The 25,535-nt window shown below is 42.1% G+C and overlaps 1 protein-coding gene across 5 annotated transcripts in view; it reads right to left on the bottom strand.

Moving 5' to 3' along the window:
• otofa (otoferlin a) overlaps nt 1-25,535 on the bottom strand; it is a 446,338-nt gene that overhangs the window by 41,765 nt on the left and 379,038 nt on the right. For all 5 annotated transcript variants that reach the window (XM_060853972.1, XM_060853981.1, XM_060854001.1 and 2 more), the window contains exons 34-41: nt 25,171-25,249; nt 19,814-19,956; nt 18,499-18,633; nt 14,990-15,127; nt 12,936-13,063; nt 11,336-11,506; nt 4,465-4,625; nt 722-864 (exon numbers count right to left, since the gene is read on the bottom strand). In XM_060853972.1, the coding sequence (XP_060709955.1) occupies nt 722-864; nt 4,465-4,625; nt 11,336-11,506; nt 12,936-13,063; nt 14,990-15,127; nt 18,499-18,633; nt 19,814-19,956; nt 25,171-25,249 (1,098 nt within the window). The remainder of the gene's footprint in view (nt 1-721; nt 865-4,464; nt 4,626-11,335; nt 11,507-12,935; nt 13,064-14,989; nt 15,128-18,498; nt 18,634-19,813; nt 19,957-25,170; nt 25,250-25,535) is intronic.

The raw sequence follows: 25,535 nt of genomic DNA, 5'->3' as shown, positions 1-25,535 counted from the left end.
TCTGGAATTGATCAAACATAATGTTTAGATCAGTCAGGTTTCTTGCTATGTCTACATTTCTGAAAATCTGAACTGAAATTGGGCCTTAATAAAAATCAAATTCAAACTCTGTTATGTTATCCATGTTCCTGATAGAATTTTGTTGAAAATGTGTTGCTGGTTAAAGCACAGCAGGTTAGGCAGCATCCAAGGAATAGGAAATTCGATGTTTCGGGCATAAGCCCTTCATCGGAAGGGCTTATGCCCGAAACGTCGAATTTCCTATTCCTTGGATGCTGCCTAACCTGCTGTGCTTTAACCAGCAACACATTTTCAACTGTGATCTCCAGCATCTGCAGACCTCATTTTTTACCTGATAGAATTTTGTCAGTTTAGAGTTTCTATTTGAGTGAATGATGTTTACAAGTTTCCTGCCCATGCTAATTAGAAAGTTAGATACTACAGTCCTCCATTTTTTTCTGATTAGCACTATTGCAGAATCATAGAATCTCTACAGCATGAAAGCTGGCCATTCAACCCATCGAGTCCACACCGATCGTTCAAAGATCATCCCACATAGACCCAGCTTCTACCTTATCCCTGTAAACCTGCATTTCTCATGGCCAATCCACCTAGCCTGCACATCTCTGGGTGCTATGGGTCATTAGCATGGCCAATCCACCCTAATCTGGAGACCTTTGAAGACAAGACCACATACACCCCTGTGTACTGTTTTCCGTACCTGCTCAATGCCTGGTTTCTCAGGGTTTAGCAGCGGTCTGGTTTCCACATGTTCAGGAACCAACCTGCAGCCCACTCGTGGCACCTCCTCCCAGTGATGGAGAACAATGAGGGACAAGTGTTCATCAGTCTCTTTCTTTACACCTGATTAAGAGAAAGGAAATGGATCAGTCAAGTTCCAAATGTCACATCTGAATATTCTTCAGGAATCAGTTTCTGACACTGCAGAGCTGGTGAAGAGCTTTTCCATCAGCTTCTATGCATTTTAGGGACAGTGAACATCTGTTGAAACATATTTTTGAAAAAAATAAATGAAAGCACGTTCACTTGTACATACAGGATAAAACACAGGACCCGGGATATGTACACTTTTCCACCCTAATTCATAATAATCTAAGTTTGTGAGAAGATTTGTAGCTCGGGTGCTCGTTGTTGTGGTTTTGTTCGCCGAGCTGGGAATTTGTGTTGCAGACGTTTCGTCCCCGTCCCCTGACATCCTCAGTGCTTGGGAGCCTCCTGTGAAGTGCTTCTGTGATGTTTCCTCCGGCATTTATAGTGATTTGTACCTGCCGCTTCCGGTTGTCAGTTCCAGCTGCCCGCTGCGGTGGCAGGTATATTGGGTCCAGGTCGATGTGCTTATTGATTGAATCTGTGGATGAGTGCCATGCCTCTAGGAATTCCCTGGCTGTTCTCTGTTTGGTTTGTCCTATAATAGTTGTGTTGTCCCAGTCGAACTCATGTTGCTTGTCATCTGAGTGTGTGGCTACTAAGGATAGCTGGTCATGTTGTTTCGTGGCTAGTTGGTGTTCATGGATGCGTATCATTAGCTATCTTCCTGTTTATCCTATGTAGTGTTTTGTGCAGTCCTTGCATGGGATTTTGTACACTACATTAGTTTTGCTCATGCTGGTTATCAGGTCCTTCATCCTGTTGAGTTGTTGCCAGAGGGTGGTTGTTGGTTTGTGTGCTGTTATGAGTCCTAGTGGTCGCAGTAGTCTGGCTGTCAGTTCGGACTGCACAAAACACTACATAGGACAAACAGGAAGACAACTAACGATCTGCATCCATGAACACCAACTAGCCACGAAACGACATGACCGGCTATCCTTAGTAGCCATACACGCAAATGACAAGCAACATGAGTTCGACTGGGACAACACAACTATTATAGGACAAGCCAAACAGAGAACAGCCAGGGAATTCCTAGAGGCATGGCACTCATCCACAGATTCAATCAATAAGCACATCGACCTGGACCCAATATATCGGCCACTGCAGCGGACAGCTGGAATTGACAACCGGAAACGGCAGAGACAAACCACTATAAATACCGGAGGAAACGTCACAGAAGCGCTTCACAGGAGGCTCCCAAGCACTGAGGATGTCACCTACACATGGGACGAAACGTCTGCAACGCAAATTCCCAGCTCGGCGAACAGAACCACAACATCATAATAATCTAATTTTCTAACCAATCATTCAGAATGAAAATGGAACCAAAGAGTTCTCAAATTAAACAAAGCACAACTCAAGTGTTAATACTTACAATTATGGTCTGAACTTCCCTCTTTTATGATTTTAGTACAGGTGGAAGACTATTTAAAGTAAATGAATTGATACTTCTGCAAATGTAGCAGATTCAGGCAATCAGAATGATGCCTTACATACTCATCCACTTGAGACCCACTGCACAATTTCAGGAATTATATGGTAATATTCCTTTAAACCTGTTAATATCATTCACTATTTTCATAATACAAAAGAAGAAATAGCACAGATGTTGGAAATCCCACATAAAAATGGAAACCTCTAGGAATCCTCAGGTCGAGTAGCATCCATGGGTGGGAAACTGGCTGAATTTTACTATCCACCAGGAAGTGGAGCAGGAATGGGGGTAAAATCATATTGAAACATACCTGGTCAGATCCCCAACCGTATCCTGCAACTTGGGAGTTTTACTGTTAGTTTTTAGTTTATTCCTTCAAGGGCATCACTTGTTAGGCCAGTGATTATTGTCCATCCTGAACTGCTCTGGAGAAGGTGCTGCCCAGCTTCCTTCTTGATCAGCTGCAGTCCTTGGGATGTAAGAACATACACTGTTCTATAACAGTGGGTATTTTGACCCAGGAGCACTGAAGGGCTGGTGATTTAGTTCCAAATCAGTGTGAACTTGGAGGGAAACTTATAGTGGGTGTTCCAATGCATCTGCTGCCCTTGTCCTTCTGGGAGATAGAGGTCACTGATTTCCAAGATGCTGTTGTAGGAATCCTAGCCAGTTGCTGCAGTGAATCTTGTAAACGGTACACATTGCTGCCACAGTATCTCAATGGTGATGGGAGTGAATGTTGAAGTTGGTGGTTAAGGTGCCAATTAAACAGGCTGCTTTGTCCTGGGAGAATGTTAAGTTTTTTGGATGTTGTTGGAGCTGCAATATTAAGGCATTTGGGGAGTACTCCATCACATTGCTGACTCGTGTCTTGTAGGTGGTAGGCAGGCTTTGGAGAATCAGGAGGTGAGTAACTCACTGAAGAATTCATAGTTTCTGATCTGGTCTTTGTAGTTACAATATTTATATGACTGGTCCAGTTCAGTTTATGGTCAATGCCAACTCCCAGGATGTTGGCAATGGGGTATTCAGTGATGGTAATGAGTTTGAAATGGTATCAGGAGTTGATCAGCCCTAGCAGAACCCAAACTGAGCAGTGAGCAGGTTATTCCTTTATAAGGCATGACCCAGATTATTCACACAGGTCTGCAGAGCTTAGATTTGATCCTTTGGTTATGAGATTGCTTGGCCCTGCCTATCAGTTGCTTATTCAGCTGTTTAGTCCTATGTAGTCTCACCAGGTTGACATTTTCATTTTTAGGTATGCCAAGAGTTGTCCCTAGTCTGCCCTTCTGCACTCTTCAAGCTCTTCTGGTTTGATGGTAATGACACAGTTGGGAAAATGTCAAACCATGAGATTAGAGTTTGTAATTGAGTAGAATTCTGCTGTTGCTGATGGCCTGAGTGCCTATTGGTGGACTGAGTTTGACTTGCGAGATCTTTTCAGAGTCTGTCACATTTCATCCAGTGGTCGTGCCACACGACATGGGGAAGAGCTTCCCTCCACAAGAACTGTGCAGATCTCACTCCTACTGCTACTGCCTGAGACAGGTAGGTTGATGAGGATGAGATCAGGTAAGCTTCCCCTTGCTGCAGACCCAGGCTACAACTATGTCCTTTAGGATTTTAACAGCTGGGTCAGTTGCGATGTTACAAAGCCAGTGTTGGGTGGGAAAGGTATTAGAAATTAAGAGGTAGTCATAGGAAGGAAAATATACTGCCGTAGACCCAATGACTTTCCAGGGAGATTTCCCCTTGGGCTCTGAGCTCCTTGAGTTTTGAATTATTTTTCCCATCTGCTGAAGGCAATCAGTCTTCAGTGACCACGGCTTCTGGGGGCACCACTGAGCCCCTCCTCCACAGAATAGGGTGGCAGCTATTTAATTGACTGCTGCTCATAAAATGCAGAGCAAAGTGCTGGTAGCTAACGCAGAGGGCCAGTAGAATACATTTCTTTCCAATGTTGGATCGAGTGCCTGATCAGTCATTGCTACCCAGTGTTTCAAATTGATGAAACTGGAAGACATTGGGGGATGAATATTTTTTAAACAATGGCAGAATCTGGGGATTGTGGGGCAAGGAACAGAACAAAAGGGGCCTTGGTAGTTGATAGTGGTTAAATGATATTGTTTCCATACCGTTTTCATCCTCAATCTCTGTTGGCCCAGTAAAGACTCTGTTAGCAACCTTCACTCTCCCTCCTGGTCCAAAGTGAGGTCCATCTATTTTGTTTTCTTTGCAGAGTTTGGTCAGGAGCTGTGTTGGTTTCACAGGATCTCTCCACATATTGTAGCCATGACTGTGTATAGGAAAAGCACACCGTCAAATATTACACCCCTAGTTTGGTACCCAACAGCTACAGAAAGTGTCCAGATGAAGACAAGATTCTTATCACAATGGTATATTTTAGAGGTGCTCTATAGTTCATTAAGTATTCCTTACGTTGGCCTTATTTAATATTGATGTGAGACAGACTCTCTGTGAGGGGTTTCTTCTGCTTCCTCAGTACTATTCCAAAAAACCTTTGATGACCCAACTTGCCCTCCTGGTTTCCAAGTTAAGCAATATTGTTAACAGCTCTCTCTCTCTTCTGGTCCTATGCTCTCTCTCTCTCTCATAAATCTGTCATCATCACCCTTATCATCGAAAGTACAGTCCTTGATGCAGTCATCCTTACAAACCACTGCCCCAACTCTAACCTGCTTTTTCTCTCCTAAGTCCTTGAAGCGGTTGTCATATTCCAAACCCAAATAAGATGGCGGTACAGTGGTATATTGTCAGGACCGATACTTAGAATGTTTAATGACTCACACAGTCATAGCCTCCTCCCACCATCTCTAAGAGAGGTGAGCATCTCTCTCATGCTTAAAAAAGGAAGGCCCCAGAGGACTGTGCTTCCTATAGACCCATCTCACTCCTGAATGTTGACTTCAAAATCCTATCCAAGACTCTGGCATTAAGGCTAGAAACTGTACTGCCCTCCATCATTAAGGAGGATCAGACAGGGTTCATTAAAGGTCGCAGATTGACGGATAATGTCAGGTGATTACATAACATGATCCAAATACGTCGACAATGATCGGTACAGGGATTGGTGATCTCCTTAGAGGTGGTAAAGGCATTTGACCGGGTCGAGTGGCCTTATCTTTATCATACTCTGAAGCGGTTTGGCCTGGGAGAGGTGGATTGTGGATCAGGTGGATGGTGGTTTTGTATAGTGACCCTCTTGCCATGGTCCTCACCAATGGTGCATGATCAAGCAATTTTAATATTCGTAGGGGCAGTTGATAGGGCTGTCCCTTGTCACCACTGCTTTTCACGTTGGCGATTGACCCATCGGCGGAGAAAATAACAGGGATTCCAATATAACCGCTCCAGAAGTGGGGATGAAGTCACATAAGATCGCATTGTGTACAGATGACCGTTCTTGTCTTCTTCTCAAACCCAGCAGTCTCAGTGCCCCGTCTGATACAATGCATCAATTTATTTGGTGGCCCTTCGAGTTATAAGATCAATTTTGCGAAGTCAGAGGTCATGCCCATGGGTGGTCTCCCAAGACTGCCTGATCCTGAGGGTGGATCTCAGTTCCCCTTTAGATGGGAGGGCTCTCTCTATTTAGGTATATTTATTACTCCCATTTTTGATCAGCTATTTAAAACCAATTTTACCCATTTATTTGACGGAATCAAGCAGGACCTTCATAGACAGGAGGTGCTTCTGATCTCTTGGTTCGGGTGGATAGCCTTCATTAAAATGAACATTTGGCCAGGTCTGTTGTATCTGATGTGAATGTATCCTCCGCTTTTTACTAAGCAAATATTTAGAAGGCTGAACGGCTGGTTTAGTTCTTTTATTTGATATCGCAAGTGGCCCCTAATTAAATTGAGTAAATTGCAGTTCCCTTACAGACTGGGAGGAGTGGGCCTTCCAGGTATCAGAAAATATTAGTTAGGCTCGTTGCTGTCTTATGTGAATGATTGGGCCCAGGGCGACCCTCGCTCACTTTGGTTGGACACTCAGGTGAGATGCCCCCTTATTAGCTGCTGTTCTTAGACAAAATAGGAACAGTTAAGGAATATTGCCATAGCCTAATAGTCATCAATACTGTCACAGCATGGAGGACAATGTGTGGGGTGAGGATAACATCGCTGACACCCATAGCTGGTATGCTGGGCTTTCAGCCAGGGATGATGGACTCTGGGTTTAAACAATGGCAAGTTATGGACGGGTCTTGCCTGTGTGATTTATTTGAAAGGATAAATTGATGTCCTTTGACCAGTTGGTTCGGAAATATAAATTGCCCAGTATGGATCTCTTTCGTTTCTTTCAAATTAGAAACTTCATACAAAGAAAGATCACACTTCTAACTGATCCTTATAGGTCCGACATGGAGAAGAGGGTGCTGAGTGCTGAGGGCACATTATCTATTAGTAACGCTTATCATCTACTGGGAGAGGGTCCCTTGGATGAGTCCGAATGGCTCTGTAAGATATGGGAGAAGGAGTTGGATGTTGAGATCTCTCTGCAATAGGGGAGGATATTTGGGAAAATGCAAGATGGATCTCAATTTGCAACAGGACCCACCCTTTGCAATTGAAGATTCCCCACAGGGTCCATGTGTCCCAGAGTTCCTCGCTAAATTTAAAGCCAGAGCATCTCCAATGTGTCCTCACTGTAAAGTGAGCGTGGGCACGCTTACTCATTGTCTTTGGTCCTGTCACAGACTGTAGGCATACTGGAGCGCTGTGGTAGGTAAAATAGAGAAGGCCTTGGGAATGGAGGTGGAGATGGACCTGGTGTCTCTTCTCCTTCGCCTTATTAATTCACTTTCATTTGATGGACACAAAAAAAGGCTTTTCAGTGTCCTCACTTATTGTGCCAGAAAGAACATTCTATTAGGGTTAGTGTTGGACAACACCCTGGGGCTGGTGGGCTGGTGTAAGCTAGTCATTGAGCACATTCCCCTTGGACTTTCTTACGAGTATGGTGTACCATAAAACTGAGAATTTCTGTAAGATGTGGCAGCCCTGTTTGGACCAAATGGGTACAGATTTGTCCGCCATACTAATAAGAGCCTCTATTTAGCCCAGGCAGTTCTCTGTAATGCATCTGGTATCCAGAGGGGAGGAACTACAAACATTTGAATATGTATAAATTTATGCACTCGATGATCGAGGGCTATTGCTTTGTTTTGCTCCGCTGTGTTATGGTTATTATCATTGTCATTGTTGTTAAGCTTTTCCTTTTTAGCTTAGTTATTAGTTCTTATTTATTTATGTAATTAGCAGGTTTGTTTTTTAATATTGGCTTTAATTGTTTGGTTTTGTATTTGTTGTAATATTCAAAAATTTTTTTTCCTTTTTTTAATAAAAATATATCAAACAAAAGAAAAGAGGCAGAGGGTGAATGAAGAACTGCTAATCTATTACTTTAATATCTGAATTAGAGAAAATTTTAGAATCTACAATACAAAATGGGATAACTGGAATTTTCAAAAAGAATGGTAAAATTGATCAAATTCAACATTGATTTGTGGAAGAGAGATGGTGTTTTACAAAGTTGGACGTTATTAAATAAATTATGTGGAGGGTTGATAAAGGAGAATCAGTAGATGTAGTCCATTTGATTTTGAGAAGGCTTTCCAGAAGGTCCCACACAAGAGGTTAGTAAATAAAATCAGAGCATGTGGGATTGGGAACATACCAGTGTGGGTTGGGAATTACTTAACAGACCAAAAGCAGACTGTAAGAATAAATGGGAGAAAGTGAGGACTGCAGATGCTGAAGATCAGAGTCGAGAGAGTGGTACTGGAAAAACACAGCAGGTCAGGCAGCAACCGAGAAGCAGGAGGATAAACGTTTCAGGCAAGAGCCTTTCACCAAGAATAAGTTTCATTCCTGATGAAGGACATATGCCTGAAATATCAATTCTCCTGCTCCTCAGATGCTGCCCAACCTGTTGTGCTTTTCCAGTACCACACTCTCAAGTAAGAATAAATGGATCATTCTCAGGATGGTGGACTGTTATGAATGGGAGTATTGCAATCAATGGTCAGTGCTAGACCCACAACTGTTCGAAATTTATATAAAATATTTGGATGTGGGGACTAAATTGTAATATTTCCAACTTTGCTGATTTTCCCAAGTTGAGTGGGAAGATCAGTTATAAGATCCAAGGGCTTCAAGAGGGCTTGTACAGCTATGTGAACAGCTGGTACAAGTCTACGGGAAGAGAATGGGAAGGGTGTGAAGTAGATTGAATAGGAAGGCAGACAGTTTCTTAAATAGTGAGAAGTTGGGCAGTGTTAGTGTCCAACTGCAGCAAACAACCAGGAAGGCAAAAGGATGTCGGCTTTCAACTGAATGGGATCTGAGTACATGGATGAAGATGTCTTATTGCTTTGGTGAGATCTCACCCAAAATATTGCATATAGTTTTGGTCCCTCACCTAAGGAGAGATATGCTTGCCCCAGAGAGAGTGCAATGGAGATTCATTGAATTAATCCATGAGATAGTGAGAATGTCTTATGAGGAGGGTCCATATTCATTAGATGTTCAAAAAATGAGATAGTGGTCTCCTTGAAGCTTAAAAAAATTCTTACAGGGATTGACAGGGTGGATGTAGATAAGATGTTGCCCCTGCCTGGTTAGTCTAAAAGCAGGTGACATAGTCTCAGGATAAGGACTAATTTATAAGATTGAGATGAGGAGGAATTTTTTCATTCAGAGGGTGGTGAATCTTTTGAATTCTTAACCCAGATGGCTGTAGGAGCTCAATCATTGAGCACTTCTGGAGACTAAGGATTTCCAGGGACGTGGAGATAGTATAGATAAATGGTATGGAGACAGATAATCACTCTATCTGAATAGCAGAGCAGGATCGATTGGCTGAATGGCCTATTTCTATGACATAGTTCCTGCTTCAACCACTAATTCTGGAAATTATTTTAATCGCTGTAAAATCCTCTGTGGAGAGAACTTAATCCATCCCACAACTATAAATTTCTCACCTTGAAACTTGTGGACTTGACTCATTGTGGTTATCTCTGGAGTTACCAGAAACAGTCTTCTTTGATCTACTGTCTCAAATCCCTCCTTATTCATTTTGTGACATTCCCCCATATTGTTCTAATAAAAGATTACTACCCTCAGCACCCATTTTGGATGGCCATTGAGGGAGGCTCCAGGGTGTAAAATAGATGAATTCCCCTCCACTCCTGCACACTGTGCCTGTTGTCACTCTGCCACCCCTTCACTTGTTGCTCCCTTACCCTTCCACACTGATCAGATGAATATCCAGGGGAAAGTGAGGACTGCAGATGCTGGAGATCAGAGTTGACAGTGTGATGCTGGAAAAGCACAGCAGGTCAGGTAGCATCCAAGGAGCAAGAGAATCGACATTTGGGCATAAGCCCTTCATCAGGAATGAGGATTCCTCATTCCTGATGAAGGGCTTATGCCCAAAATGTTGATTCTCCTGCTCCTCAGATGTTGCCTGACCTGCTGTGCTTTTCCAGCAACACACTCTCGAGATTAACGTCCTGGCCTTGCCTTTACCACTTTCAGCTTAGTTTACTATCAATGGACTGGAATGGACTGGAATGGACTGGAATTGACTGGAATGGATTGGACTGGAATTGACTGGAATGGATTGGAATGGACTGGAATGGATTGGAATGGACTGGAATGGACTGGAATGGATTGGAATGGACTGGAATGGAATGGACTGGAATGGACTGTAGTGGACTGGAATGGACTGAAATGGATTGTAAATGTATTCTGCTGTTGTCATCACACAAAGTACTGCAGATGCTGGATACCTGAACCAAAACCAGAAGGTGCTGGAGAAACTCAGCAGGTCTGGCACACATCTGTGGAGAGAGAAACAGATAACATTTCAAATCCAGTATGACTCTTCTTCAGAAAGCTCCAAAGAAGAGTTATATTGGATACTACTGTTTCTCTCTGCACAGATACTACCAGACCTGCTGTGTTTCTGCAGTACGTTCTCCTTTTATAACTGTCACATCTTGCATGGTGGCTCAGTGGTTATCACTGCTGCCTTGCAGCCCCAGGGACCCAGGTTCGATTCCAACCTTTGGGGACTGTCTGTGTGGAGTTTGCACATTCTCCCTGTGTCTGAGTGGGTTTCCTCCCACAATCCCAAAGAAGTGCAGGACAGGTGAATTGGTCATGTAAATTGCCCATAGTGTTAGGTGCATTAGTCAGAGGGAAATGGGTAAGGGTAGGATACTCTTTGGAGAGTCGGTGTGGACTTGCTGGGCTGAAGGGCCTGTTTCCACACTGTAGGGAATCTAATCTAAACATCCTTGTTTTTAAACCACTGCATGGCCATGTGCCTCTCTATCTCTGTAATCTCCTTCAGTACAGCAACTTTCTAAGATATCAGGTTCTGGCCAGTTGGGCATCTCAGATGTTAATCGCTGAACCATTGTCGGCTTTTCCTTTAGTTATCTAGGTCCCGAGTAATTTCCAGCTGTCCACCTCCTTTCAAACCTCTCTCTGATCAAGTTCTCAATCTTCAGACCTAATATTTCTATATGTGGCTCAATGTCATACTTTGTTTTATAATACACTTGGGCTGTGTTATTATACGAAAGACACTATACATGTTGTCATTGTTGTTGAACTGCTCTATTCCCATGTAAATGTGCTGACCATCTACACATTGCAACTCGACACTGAGGCTACATTATTGCCCCCAAATTGTTTGAATCAGATTCAGTGAAGTTAATATTCTGACCTTAACAGACAGAGAGGATGGCTATGAATCTAGTTGAAATAAAAGTTAAACCCAAGGGATACAGTTAAAATTAATAAGTACAAGTAGTCATTATCCTATGTTTTCACTGTATGTAACCTCATGCATAAGTTGATTAAAAATTAAAACAAAATCTTTCTCAGTAGGGAAGGACATTAACACCCTTTTTTGCAACAGAATCTAAAGATAATTTAGACTATCTTTAGAATGAAATGTTAAATGACTCACAGAGAATATTGCTGTGCAATGCCACATGTTGCTCTGTGTTTGCTGTAGTAGCGATTTTCTAAGTCCAGTTTGGTTTCTCCAATTAGATCATCTGTACCCACTAAATCCCAGTCATATATTGACACAGTCAGCATCGATTCCATTGGAAATGTGACTTCAATATCAAAAGACCTGTTTAAGCAAATAAAGTGAGATGATGTGAATGAACAAAATGACAAATTAATATTAGAACATCAATGATAATTGCTTGATGCAAAACAATTTCCTTATGTAAATAAAAACCATACTTCATAATGTCTGCTCAGAGAATCTAGGGTACAAATTCTGGAATGTTGTTGCTGGAAGTGTAGCAGGGTGGAACTTTCACCGACTCCTTACTGTTTGCTAAGGTCCTGCCCTACTCCCCAAGATTTTGCCAATTCCTGAGCGGGATCTCATCTTTTTAGTGACAGTCATGTGAAGACTAGAAATGTGGAGTGGCATTCTGCAGTCAAACCTATCTCAGTGAGCCAGAGGTGTAATCTGACCAATAATTACCATGTCTTCTTTCAAAGTCAGGTTTTATCTGGATTCGGTAAAGAGTCACCCAATTTGCAGCTTGAAATAATTGCAAAATTAATGCCCGATTTCAACTGATGTCGGATTCATGAACCAGCCAGAAATATTCATCAGGTACTGGCCCCTCTACCCCCTCTGCAAACTGTTACTGTCTAATTGTAAGGTTTGGCAGAAATAATCCAATTCTGCCTTGGGGCAGCATGGTGGCTCAGTGGTTAGCACTGCTTCCTCACAGCGCCAGGGATGTGGGTTCAATTCCAGCCTCTGTCAGTGTGGAGTTTGTATATTCTCCCTGTGTCTGCATGTGCTTCCTCCAGGTACTCTGGGTTCCTCCCACAGACCAAAACATGTACAGGTAAGGTGGATTAACCATGGGTAATACAGGGATGGGTGGATCTGGGTAGATGCACTTCGCAGGATTGGTGTGGACGCAATGGGCCAAATGGCCTGCTTCCACACTGTAGGGATTCTATGACTTTATCCTCATCCTCATGATTAGAAGTTTCCATGTATTGACAAGCAAGAAAGAAATTGATTGATTGTTTAGGGTACACTACAGCTGCCACAGTCCCTGTTTTCTCCAGGATAACTATAGTTTTCATAACTGGATCAAAGTGCCACACAATCTGCTAATATAATCAGAATCGACTTGGCCCATGGCATCTTTGCTGGGTCTTTGAAACAATTAGAGCTGAAAATGTGTTGCTGGAAAAGCGCAGCAGGTCAGGCAGCATCCAAGGAACAGGAGAATCGACGTTTCGGGCATGATCCCTTCTCCCGGAAGGGCCCGAAACGTCGATTAGCCTGCTCCTTGGATGCTGCCTGTCCTGCTGTGCTTTTCCAGTAACACATTTTCAGCTCTAATCTCCAGCATCTGCAGACCTCACATTTTCCTTTGAAACAATATCCAAACATCTCATGCAAAAATCCATTATTTGTTAATGAAGTAACGGTATAGCGCATACAAAATCAGAATTCGACTTTAGAATACTGGACTTGTAGATCTTCCTCCATATTTGGTGGACCCAGTGACGGTACTTACTTTCCAAAGACAGGATTGAGTTGCTTGGAAATGTAGTTCTCCTTGTCTCTGATTTCTGTCTTGCCAAGTTTAATGACGATGTAGGGATCTGCTTTGCCATTGATGTCAGCTGGATGTAACTCTGTTGCCTAAATGCACAAGCAAAACAAAAACAAACAAACAAACAAGGCAAATCAGTAGAATTTTGATGAAAGACCAAGAATTAAAATAAATGATCACAAACACTGCAAATCAAACATCAGAAATGAAATGGAAGAATATTGGTTGGGAGATGCTGCTAAATTCGAAACATGAGTCAACCAATCAGCAACAAACAGAAAGTGCTGGTGAATCTCAGCAGGTCTGGCAGCATCTAAGTTCACATTTCGAGTGTGATGTGGCTCTTCTTTTATTTCATTTTTATTTTCCCCATAATCCAGTATATTTTGTTTCTATTTATGTAACCGTCTAATCCCCTCTTGAATGCCTCAGCCAAACCTGTCTCCACCATTTTTCTGGTTTCGGTTTTTGCTGCTCTCCTCTGAGGATCTATACGCAAAATGGAAAACTGGTTGGTGAGACGCACCTCTGGGGACCCCTATACTATGTGCTTGTTTCTGCTGAACTGTCTGATGGTCCTGAACCTGCAGTAGCCAGATTAGTCCAATTTTGCTGACTGAATTGGAATGACCAGGTTCCGTGGAATTAAAATTGTAGCATTACTGGTCAACCATTACAGCTCAAGGTAAAAACACCAAGTGACCCTTAACTCTACAAGGTTTAGGAAGGATGGAATTCAGGTTAACACTTTGAATGTTCACAAATCTGTTGAGGTTGGGAGTTTCCCATTGTTGTTAACGATTTAACAACTGTTTAAAACCAGTTATTAGATTGCATTAGATTAGATTAGATTACTTACAGTGTGGAAACAGGCCCTTTGGCCCAACAAGTCCACACCGACCCGCCGAAGGGCAACCCACCCACACACCTACATTTACCCCTTACCTAACACCACGGACAATTTAGCATGGCCAATTCACCTAACCCGCACATCTTTGGACTGTGGGAGGAAACCGGAGCACCCGGAGGAAACCCACGCAGACACGGGGAGAACGTGCAAACTTCATACAGTCAGTCGCCTGAGGCGGGAATTGAATCTGGGTCTCAGGCGCTGTGAGACAGCAGTGCTAACCACTGTGCCACCGTGCCGCCCTTACATTGATGAAAATGTGTTGCTGGTTATAGCACAGCAGGTTAGGCAGCATCCAAGGAATAGGAAATTCGACGTTTCGGGCATAAGCCCTTCATCAGGAATGAGGAAAGTGTGTCCAGCAGGCTAAGATAAAAGGTAGGGAGGAGGGACGTGGGGGAGGGGCGATGGAGATGTGATAGGTGGAAGGAGGTCAAGGTGAGGGTGATAGGCCGGAGTGGGGTGGGGGCGGAGAGGTCAGGAAGAAGATTGCAGGTTAGGAGGGCGGTGCTGAGTTGAGGGAACCGACTGAGACAAGGTGGGGGGAGGGGAAATGAGGAAACTGGAGAAATCTGAGTTCAGAAATCTGAATTTCTCCAGTTTCCTCATTTCCCCTCCCCCCACCTTGTCTCAGTCGGTTCCCTCAACTCAGCACCGCCCTCCTAACCTGCAATCTTCTTCCTGACCTCTCCGCCCCCACCCCACTCCGGCCTATCACCCTCACCTTGACCTCCTTCCACCTATCACATCTCCATCGCCCCTCCCCCAAATCCCTCCTCCCTACCTTTTATCTTAGCCTGCTTGGCACACTCTCCTCATTCCTGATGAAGGGCTTATGCCCGAAACATCAAATTTCCTGTTCCTTGGATGCTGCCTGACCTGCTGTGCTTTAACCAGCAACACATTTTCAGCTCTGATCTCCAGCATCTGCAGACCTCACTTTTTTCGCCCTTACATTGAACCAATTTAAAAGTGATAAAATACTGAATAATTTCTGAAATAAAGAAATGCCATTTTTGAGAATGGTCAAATTTTATGACTTTAATAAATATCCATGAACATAAAACTCATTAACTTTCATTTAGCTTGATTGGTAGCCACTTACCCTCACTACATACACTCTGACTAAAACATTGACGAGATCATTGTTCGGAATTCCCTGGAACATTCCAAACGTGGGTTCATAACCTGCTTCCCGAGCGATATCTTCTGGTAGAGGTACTTTGTAAACACAGACCGAGCCCTGAATTATGTTTTTGAAAACAAAAGTACTTGATAAGATAATAAAACACTGATAAGAAATGGTCAAACACAGAAGTGAGTAAATATGTTTATCAACTTAATTAATTGAACTAATGTAATCCTTGATTACTTGATTCTGTTGAACAATTGATGTTGAAAAATTGACCGAGATGATAGAAACATAGAAAATTGGTTCAGGAGTAGGCCATTCGGCCCTTTGAGCCTGCCCCACCATTCAATGTGATCATGGCTGATCATACAATCTCAGTATCCCACTCCTGCTTTCTCTCAATACTCTTTGATCCTTTTAGCTGCAAGACCCACGTTTAGGTCTCTCTTGAATTTATCTAATGAACCAGCTTCCTGTGGGAGAGAATTCCACAGGTTCACAACTCTCTGAGTGAGGACATTCTTCCTCATCTCAGTCCAGAATGGCTTGACCCTTAGACTGAATCCTAGTTCGGAACTTCCCCAAAATAATTATAGTCCCCAAAATCCCTCCATAAAAATGCTGTCACATCAATAAGTGACCTATACACCAATTATGACTTTTTATTTTCCTTTGAATTAAGCAACAATTACAGAAGCATATTACATAAACATTTTTCTTTGTTTTGTTCTTTCATTGGACATGGAGATCACTGACCAGGTGCTCTCCATCCTTAACTGCCCTTGGGAAAGTGAGCTGCCTTTGGAAACAGCCGCAGTGCTGTTAGAGCATGAATTCCAGGATTTTAACCCAATGATAGCAAAGGAACACTGAGATCATTCCAAGTCTGGATGGTGTGTGCCTTGGAGGGGAAGTTGCAGTGATGGTGTTCCTTTAAATCCACTGCCTGTGTCTTTCCTGGTGATAGGGGTGATAGGTTTATAATGGGCTGTTGAGGGAGCCTTGTTGAATTTCTGTAGCACATCCTGATGACGCATATTGAAGTGTGCACATTCAGCCTGGACGCCATGTTAGACTTGAAATGGCAACCAAATGTTGAAATATTGCTACAGAAGTGAATCTTAAGATCTAAATCTTCTAGAGATACATTTTTTAAGAAGCTGCAACATTATTGTGATATTGTGCTAAGTATTCTAGTTTCTATCCTTTATAGTGTTTTACTAAACCAGTCTGAAAATAAGGTCAGCTGCTGTACCACGTTTGACATGAAAACTGCTTGTTTGGGTGTTCTTGGTTGACATTTTCAAAAGTAGAGACAAAAATACTGGGAATTTGTATTAAATTAGTTTTCTTAAACAAATGAATTGTACAGAGACATCTTTAACCACAATGTGGAGATGTCACTCACCTGAGGAAGGACCAGCGCTCCAAAATCTTGTGATTTCAAATAAACCCATTGGACTACAACCCAGTGTCATGTGACTTCTGACTTTAACAAAGGAACTGTTTTGAGTTGTCAAATTCATTGCTTTCACAAAGTGGGTAATCAAATTCATTCAGATTCATTTTTGGCTCTGGCCATTAGAAGGAGGTGATTCTGGATCAGGTGTAACACTTACACTTTCAAAATCATTTGTCCGCAACAAATCACCTCCCTTTTTTTCCACTGAATTGGATATTCCACATTTTTTAAAATGACCTGGTAACATTGAACACTTATTGTATTGCACAAGGCTGGTCTGATGTTTTGATATTTGCTTTTAAATTCAGTTACAGAGTCCTTTGTGGTGCCGTGGTAGTATCCCTAACTCTATGCTGGAAGGTCCGAGTTCAAATCCCACCTCAAGATGCAATGGCTTTGGAGATGGACAAAATCATGAGGGCATTAGAGATTAGATATTAAGGAGAAACATGATCTGTGTTAGAATGATCACTAGCAGAGGATCAGAAAGAATAAAACTATACAGCTTAAAGTCCTTAGAATTTATGAGGTTTTAGATTTTCAATTGGAGATCCCAGTTCTTTTGCTTGTTGATTGAAATTCGTAGCAATTATGAAGTTTGTAAATCTTTAAGTTCTTGATGAATGTGTATTTTCCCAAGCTGCAACTTCAATGATTGAGAGCAAGTGAGTGAGTGAGAGAGAGACAGAGATTTCCTGCTTCTGTTTTTGTCAATCTATATTTTTCATTTGCTTTGCTGCTCAAAGCAACTATTGAAACATATCCCAGAGTCTAGCTCCATTGACTTTCCAAGCTGGCTAATTGGTAAACCAGACTGTCATCTCCCAATCTGAAATTATCATCCGGATTTGAATTAAACAACAGATGCAAATTCCTTGAAGGTAATTCAGTTGTTTAGTTTTGATGTCTTTAGTTAAAAATGTTAGAGTCTTTGCATTGTTTGTTTATTTGTTTAGTCTATTCCACATGGGTGCTGGGAAATTTGCCTAAATCTGTGGCTTGGTGACCATTGTGGTTATTTTAGGTCTATCTTTCCTGATTTTTAAAAACTAAATTAATTGATAAAAGGTCTCAGGTACAAAAATTAAATGATATAAGTTAAATGCAGACTTTCAACAGTCCATATTCACCAATATGAAGAATGCATGTGATCACTTATGCAATTTTAATAGTGAGCAATGTGGAATTTAGAATAACTATACAAAGATTGGGACAACAACATTCATTTCCTTCCTGGCTTTGACTGAATATATTTAAAAAATTTGTTCATGGCATGTGGATGTAAGCATTTATTACCTATCTGTAACTGCCCCTTGACCTGGCTGGCTTGATAGGAGCATTTCAGTGAGCAGTTAAGAGTCAACCACATTGCTGCAGGTCTGGAGTCACGTGTAGACCAGACCAGGCAAGGATGGCAGATTCCTTTCTGAAAAGGTTTTACAACATACTTGTCTTAGGCCAGATTTTCCATTCCAGATTTTTTAATTGAGTTTAAATTTTGCCATCTACCATGGTGAGATTTGAACCCATTTCCCCCAATAACAGCAGCCAAGGGTTTGGATAACTTGCCTGGTGACATCATTACCACTCCACTGCTGAGTATATACAAAGGCAGCATTTTTGGCCCCCCCCAGAAAAGTGAAACATTCTTAAGTACCAGCTCAATGCATATCCTGTGATCCAAGTGAATGCAAAAGTGCATTCCAGTTTATTTTAACGAGAATGTTAAAAAATGATGTACAGTCCAGCTTAATGAATTCTGGTTTCCAGAACTAAAAAAAGTTTAATTTTGACCATCCAAATCTCAGCTAGGTGGAGTAATCTGGTTTTAAAAAGGTAAAATGCAGGCTTGTATTTGACCTTCAGTTGTCTGAATTGTACTTGAATACTCAGCACAGCTCCAGGACTTTGTGCCTTCCTATTTTTCAAACAAACTCCTTTGATTGTCCAAGTGTACGGATCAATGTTTACCTTTTCTGTGGATGTTTAAATGGATGCTCTTCAACCATGATGTACTCACTTTAAATCTCCCAACAATTCTTTCTTCATCTGTGCAGCTGTCATCATCATCTCCAATTTTGCCTCGGTAAAGGTTAAAAGTGTGGAGCCAGTCTTCAAAGTTTCCAAACTCCGTCTCCAATTCCTTGTCATAAACCTATATGTTGAAATAGCATGGTTAACCACAAAAGATCTTATTTCATTCCCCATTCTTCATTGTAAAAGGTTAATTTATTTGGCAATTCTGAAGATTCCAAAAGCCAGTCATATGTGGTGCTTGAGGGATATGCATAGCTCTCTAAGAGATTACTCACTATTTTTGTTACCATGGGCAATTACTAATATTTTACAATCTTTACAGAAACACTGAATTTCTACAGTGCAGAACGAAGCCATCCAGTCATTGTGACAGCACAAGTTTGTTGAATGAGTAACTCACCCAGTACCATTCCCCTGCACAGAGTTCCTTTCCAGTTGACTATTGGAAAGCCCATATCAAACTCAAGCACTATATTTCAGAACCTAAACACTTAACCGTGTGAAACACTCTTCCTCCTATCAGGAAACTGTTTACGTTAACGCTGATTTCTCTCCGCAGACCCACTGAGATTTTCCAGCAATTTCTGTTTTTGTTTCTTCTTTATTAATGCTTTGTCAACCTGTCCTGTTGCCTTCAGTAATATATGAAGGTACACACTTAACTCTCTCCACAACTACTCATCCCCAACCCCTCTAATTGAAACCCTTCAATTTTGATCGTCTCTCTGTATTTTGCCAACTAAAATTAATTACTTCACATTCTCTGCTTTGGACTCCTACTAGAACACCCATGACAGCAGTTGTCTGTGTTTTTTTGATGTTTCATACTTTTGTCCTTGATCACAACACTCACTGGTTTCATATCATTTGGAAGTTTTCTAAACGGTGTCCTGTACAGAAAAGGCCTAGCTCATTATTACATAGCAGGAGAATCAAGGGTCACAAGTCCACCTCACATCTTCCCCTGCCTTGGGAAAAAAAATCCATTAACCATTACTGTCACCCAGCCAATTCACTCTCCATGTTACTGCTGTCCCTTTTATACCAAGAACTATACCTTAGAATACCAAGAACTTACAATTCTGTTGTGCCAGATAGCATCAAATAACTCAGAGAATTGAGGTTCCCTTGGTTCAGTATTTGATGTTACATTTATCACTTGGGCTTTTCATGAATTTGGGTCTTGTAATAATGAGAGATAGATTTCATTGTGTCATTGGTAATAAAAAACTGATTGATTAAAGGAAATCTTAGAATTTTTTAGCACAATTTGCCCTGAACGTAAGGTTTACACTCACCTGTAATTCATCAATTTTCACCTTCTCCTTCTTTTCAACCATTTCAAGCTGTTTCTTTTTTTTCTCTTTCTCCTGCGCTTTGGCCTTGTCTTTACTCTTGGACTGTTTTGTGCCTTTCATAGGAGAGTCATCAATTTTGAGATCTGAATGTGGAGGAGGGAGGGTGGACACAAAACACTCAAACATGAATAGCATGAAAGTTGACACCTTGACCTTCGTTAGTCTAGGAAGAAAACCACCAGAAAGGAATCTACATTCTAATGTAAACTACTGATCTGAAAGGACAAACAGACCATAATGAAAACTTCTAATCTAAAAGGATAAATATACTACAATGAAAACTACTGATACTAAAAGGACAAACAAAACATAATGAAAAACCTATCCTAAAATAACAAATGGACTTTATTGTACATTGTGGGACACATAAAGAACAAACTAACCTTACAAAGAAACAGGACACTTTTGCAGAATCCTGCAGAATCTTACTATCCAAATTCCAAATGCAAGTTCACCATCTTTAAGGCATAAGTCTGCAATGTGATGGGATACTCTCTACCTGCTTGGATGACAGCAGTTCTAACTACACTTAAGCAGTTTGACATTATGATGGAGAAAGCAGTCTTCTTGACTGGTGCCCCATCCACCAAGTGAAACATTCACTAACATGTGGTAGCAACAGAGTGTAGCATCTACAAGATGAACTGCAGCAAATCTGCCAAGCTCTTTTAACAACACTTTCCAAATTAACAACCTCCACCATCTCAAACAAGGGTGTAGACACCTAAGAGTATCACGGAGAAAGTGAGGACTGCAGATACTGGAGATCAGAGTTGAGAGTGTCATGCAGGAAAAGCACAGCAGGTCAGGCAGCATCCGAGGAGGAGGAGTGGACAGTGAAGAAAGTCTCAGAGTGCAGCAGGACCTTAATCAAATGGGCCAATGGGCTGAGGAGTGGAAGATGGAGTTTAATTTAAATAAATGTGAGGTGCTGCATTTTGGAAAAGATTCCCCTGCTTCTTGGATGCTGCCTGACCTGCTGTGCTTTTCCAGCACCACACTCTCAACATAAGAACACCACCATCACCATCTGCAAATTCACCTCCAGGTTACACACTATCCTGATTTGGAAAGAAATAATGTTTCTTCACTACTGTAGGGTCATAATCCTGGAGTTCTCTCTCTGATAACACTATGGGTGAACAGATACCAGACATCCTGCAGCTGATCAAGAAGGGAGCTCACCACCAGCTTCCCAAATCAAATCAGGAATAGGCTTTAAATGGCCTTGCCGAATGACACCCATGCTTCATGCCTAAATTTATTAAAATCCAGAAGGAGCCTTAAAAAATGAGCTGACTCTTTATCTTTTCTCAGATCCAATTGGAAAGTGGGAAGCCTTCAAATATGAACTGACAAGAGTTCAGAGACACGATGATCCTGTTCGCGCAAATGGTGTGGCCGGTAGGTGGAGGAAAAGCTAGATGACTAGAGAAATCGAGGCTCTGGTCAGGAGAAAGCAGAAGGCATATGTTAGGCATAGATAGCAGGAATCGAGTGAATCCCTAGAAGGGTATAAAGCAATAGGAGATTACTTAAGAGGGAAATCAGGAGGGCAAAAAGGGACCATGGGGTGGCTTTGGCAAATAGGGTTATCGAGAATCCAAAGAGATTCTACAAAATACATTAAGGGTAAAAGAGTAACTAGGGAGAGAGTTAGGGCCCCTTAAAGATCAACAGGGGTGATTACGTGTGGAACCACAGGAGACAGGTGAGATACTAAACAAGTACCTCACATCAGTATTTACTGTGGAGAAGGACATAGAAACTAGAGAACTTGTGGAAATAAATCATGATGTCTTGAGAAGTGTCCACATTACAGAAGAGATGGTGCTGGATGTCTTAAAATGCATGTCTTAAAAAGGTGGATAAATTCCTGGACCTGATCAGGTGTTTCCTACAACTCTGTGGGAAGCTAGGGAGGGGATTGTAGGGCCACTTGCTGAGATATTTGAACCTTGGAAAGCCAAGGTAACGTGCCAGAAGTCTGGAGGTTGGATAACATCGTGGTACTATTTAAAAAGGGTGGTAAGGAAAAGCTAGAGAACTACAGACCACTGAGCCTGACGTCAATTGTGGGTATGTTTTAGATTAGATTTACAGTGTGGAAACAGGCCCTTCGGCCCAACAAGTCCACACCGACCCGCCGAAGCGAAACCCACCCATACCCCTACATTTACCCCTTACCTAACACTATGGGCAATTTAGCATGGCCAATTCACCTGACCCGCACATCTTTGGACTGTGGGAGGAAACCGGAGCACCCGGAGGAAACCCACGCTGACACGGGGAGAATGTGCAAACTCCACACAGCCAGTCGCCTGAGTCGGGAATTGAACCCGGGTCTCAGGCGCTGTGAGGCAGCAGTGCTAACCACTGTGCCACCGTGCCGCCCACCGTTGTTGGAGGAGATTCTGAGGGATAGGATTGACATGTATTTGGAAAGGCAAGGGCTGATTAGGGATTGTCAGCATGGCGTTGTGCGTGGGAATTTGTGTTTTTTGAAGAGTTGACCAAGAAGATTGATGAAGGCAGAGCTGTAAAGTCTATATGGGCTTTAGGAAGGCATTCAACAAGGTTCCACATGGTAGACTGGTTAGTAAGGCTAGATCATATGGGATCCAGGGGAAACTAGCCAATTGGATACAAAATTGGGTTGAAATAGGAGTCAGAGGGTAGTGGTGGAGAGTCGCTTTCCAGACTGGAGGACTGTGACTGCGAGGATCAGTGCTGGGTTCCACTCCCTTTTCTGATTTATTTAAAGATTTGGATGTGAACGTAGAAGGTATGGTTAGTAAGTTTACAGCTGACACAAAAATTGAAGGTGTAGTGGACAGCGAAGAAGGTTACCTCAGAGTGCAGTGGGACCTTAGCCAATTGGGCCAATGGGCCAAGGAGTGGAAGGTGCATTTTAATTTAGATAAATGTGACGTGCTGCATTTTGGAAAGGTAAATCAGACCAGGACTTATACACTTAATTACTTCATGGTAAGGTCCTAGGGAGTGTTGCTGAACAGAGAGACTTTGGAGTGCAAGTTCCCTAATTTCTTGAAAGTGGAGTCACAGGTAGATAGGATAAGGTGTTTGGTATGCTTTCCTTTATTGGATAGAGCATTGAGTATAAGAGTTGAGAGGTCATGTTATTAGATTAGATTAGATTACTTACAGTGTGGAAACAGGCCCTTCGGCCCAACAAGTCCACACCGACCCGCCGAAGCGCAACCCACCCATACCCCTACATATACCCCTTACCTAACACTACGGGCAATTTAGCATGGCCAATTCACCTGACCCGCACATCTTTGGACTGTGGGAGGAAACCGGAGCACCCGGAGGAAACCCACGCAGACACGGGGAGAACGTGCAAACTCCACACAGTCAGTCGCCTGAGGCGGGAATCGAACCCAGGTCCCTGGCGCTGTGAGGCAGCAGTGCTAACCACTGTGCCACCGTGCCGCCCCTAATGTTGCGGCTGTGCAGAACATTGGTTAGGCCACTGTTTGAATATTGCGTGCAAATCTAGTCTCCCTCCTATTGGAAAGATGTTGTGAAACTTGACAGGGTTCAATAAAGATTTACAAGGACGTTGCCAGGGTTGGAGGATGTGAGCTATAGTTAGAGGCTGCACAGGCTGGGGCTGTTTTCCCTGGAGCATCAGAAGCTGAGGGGTGACCTTATAGAGGCTTATAAAATCATGAGGGGCATGGATAGGGTAAATAGACAATGTTTTTTCCCTGGGGTGGGGGAGTCCAGAACTAGAGGGGCATAGGTTTAAAGTGGGAGGGGAAAGATATAAAAGGGATCAAAGTGGCAATTTTTTCTTGAAGATGGTGGTGCGTGTACAAAATGAGCTGCTAGAGGAAGTGGTGGAGGTTGGTACAATAACAGCATGTAAAAGGCATCTGGATGGGTATATAAATAGAAACAGTTTGAGAGGGATATGGGCCAAATGCTGGCAAATGGGACGAGATCAGTTTAGGATATCTGGTCGGCATGGACGAGTTGGACCTAAGGGTCTGTTTCTGTGCTGTACATCTCTGGGACTCTATTTAAAAAAAACTAATCAGTTTTCAATAAGTTTTTTCACAACTTCTTTGTAAGAGTGACCTCAAAGAGGAACCTCATTCTCGTGACAGTAAGAATTGATGTAAACTCCTCTCTCTACTCTTGACCCCATTGCTTTCACCTTACCACCAACGTTTCTTTGTGTGCTTCATTCTCATAGAGGACAGTCCAGTCTTGTTAGTGCCAACTTTCATGATGGTTTAGTAATGAGATGAGCGACAGATGCTGTCATGATAAAAATGGTAGAGAATGGGCAAAGCAAAACACTCACAAGGTTTAGAATTTTCAGGAATGCATGAGAGAGACACAAGTCCAGTTCAAAAACCTTGCTGATCAATCAAAAAAAATCACAGAAGACCCTTACTAAAATATTCTATAAGTTCTTCTGTTAAAAAATCCCATTACATCCAAAGAGGATTCTTGTAGATGTAAGCACAATTTCAAAGACACACAGGAAAACAAAGAAGAACACATTCAATGAGATTTTTATTATGTCTGATATAAGACAATGTAAACTTATAGGATGTTGTAATAAAGGACAAAAAAAAACCAAAGACATAAATCAACATCATGGGTACATTCATAGCTGTTACATCCCTCAACTGTTAACACACGCAACTATTAACATTCTCACTCATTAACAGATCCCAATCATTAACGTATTATCTCCCATTGACATGTTCCTGGCCATTAATGTGACCCAATGTGTTAACATACTGCAATCCATTAACAATTTCCTAATCCTTTAATACAAAATAAAATACTGAACAAAATTGCTGGAAAAGGCACCATGTGTGGAGACAAATAACATGAATAGAATCAGGTCAGTGTGCTGAAACTTGATGATTTTCACTCGATGTGAAAAGATAATTCTCCACAGATGCTGAATAAACTGCTGAGATTTCCAGCATTTTTTTATTATTCGTCCCAGATTTTAATATCCTGTACCCCATCCATAATACACTCTTCATACTTTCCATGTACCCCCCCATATGACAATCTGCTCCCAGCCCATAACATCCTCCAGTCAATGATGATTTTCAACAGTACCTCATACTTTCTACAGTGAACCAACACATACTTGTCACACACACACACACACACACACACACACACACACACACACACACACACACACACACACACACACACACACACACACACACACACCCAGTTTGGAGCTAGCAATTTTGCTTGAATTCCAAAGAGTGAGAGCGTAAATTTGTTCAGACCTAGTTTACCCTCCGCTGCTATCTCCATGTCCTCTTTCTCCTCTGCTTCAGCTGCAGCAGCTTCCTGCTGTCGGATACGCTGAAACAGAAATTGCAAATCACATCCTGAGTTTGAAGAACCATAAACCATTGAAAGCGTTACAGTTAAATCTCTTGTCTTCTTGACATTCAAATTCTACGATTGTATAGCACGGGGAAGGTATTGACCCATGAGCTCCATAAAGTATGGAAATTTTAAAAATAACGCCCTTAAAAACTGTACCCCTGTGAACCGGTTCTCAATCTCAGTCATCCTGCTGCAGGGAAGCATAGAGAGCAGATTTTTAGAGGGGTAGCTGATGGTGATAATGAGCTACTTGAGAACA

The sequence above is a fragment of the Hemiscyllium ocellatum genome, chromosome 3 (genome assembly GCF_020745735.1).
Source record: "Hemiscyllium ocellatum isolate sHemOce1 chromosome 3, sHemOce1.pat.X.cur, whole genome shotgun sequence".
NCBI lineage: Eukaryota > Metazoa > Chordata > Chondrichthyes > Orectolobiformes > Hemiscylliidae > Hemiscyllium > Hemiscyllium ocellatum.
The sequence above is the reverse complement of the archived record's forward strand: the minus strand, read 5'-3'. Positions and strand labels throughout refer to the sequence as shown.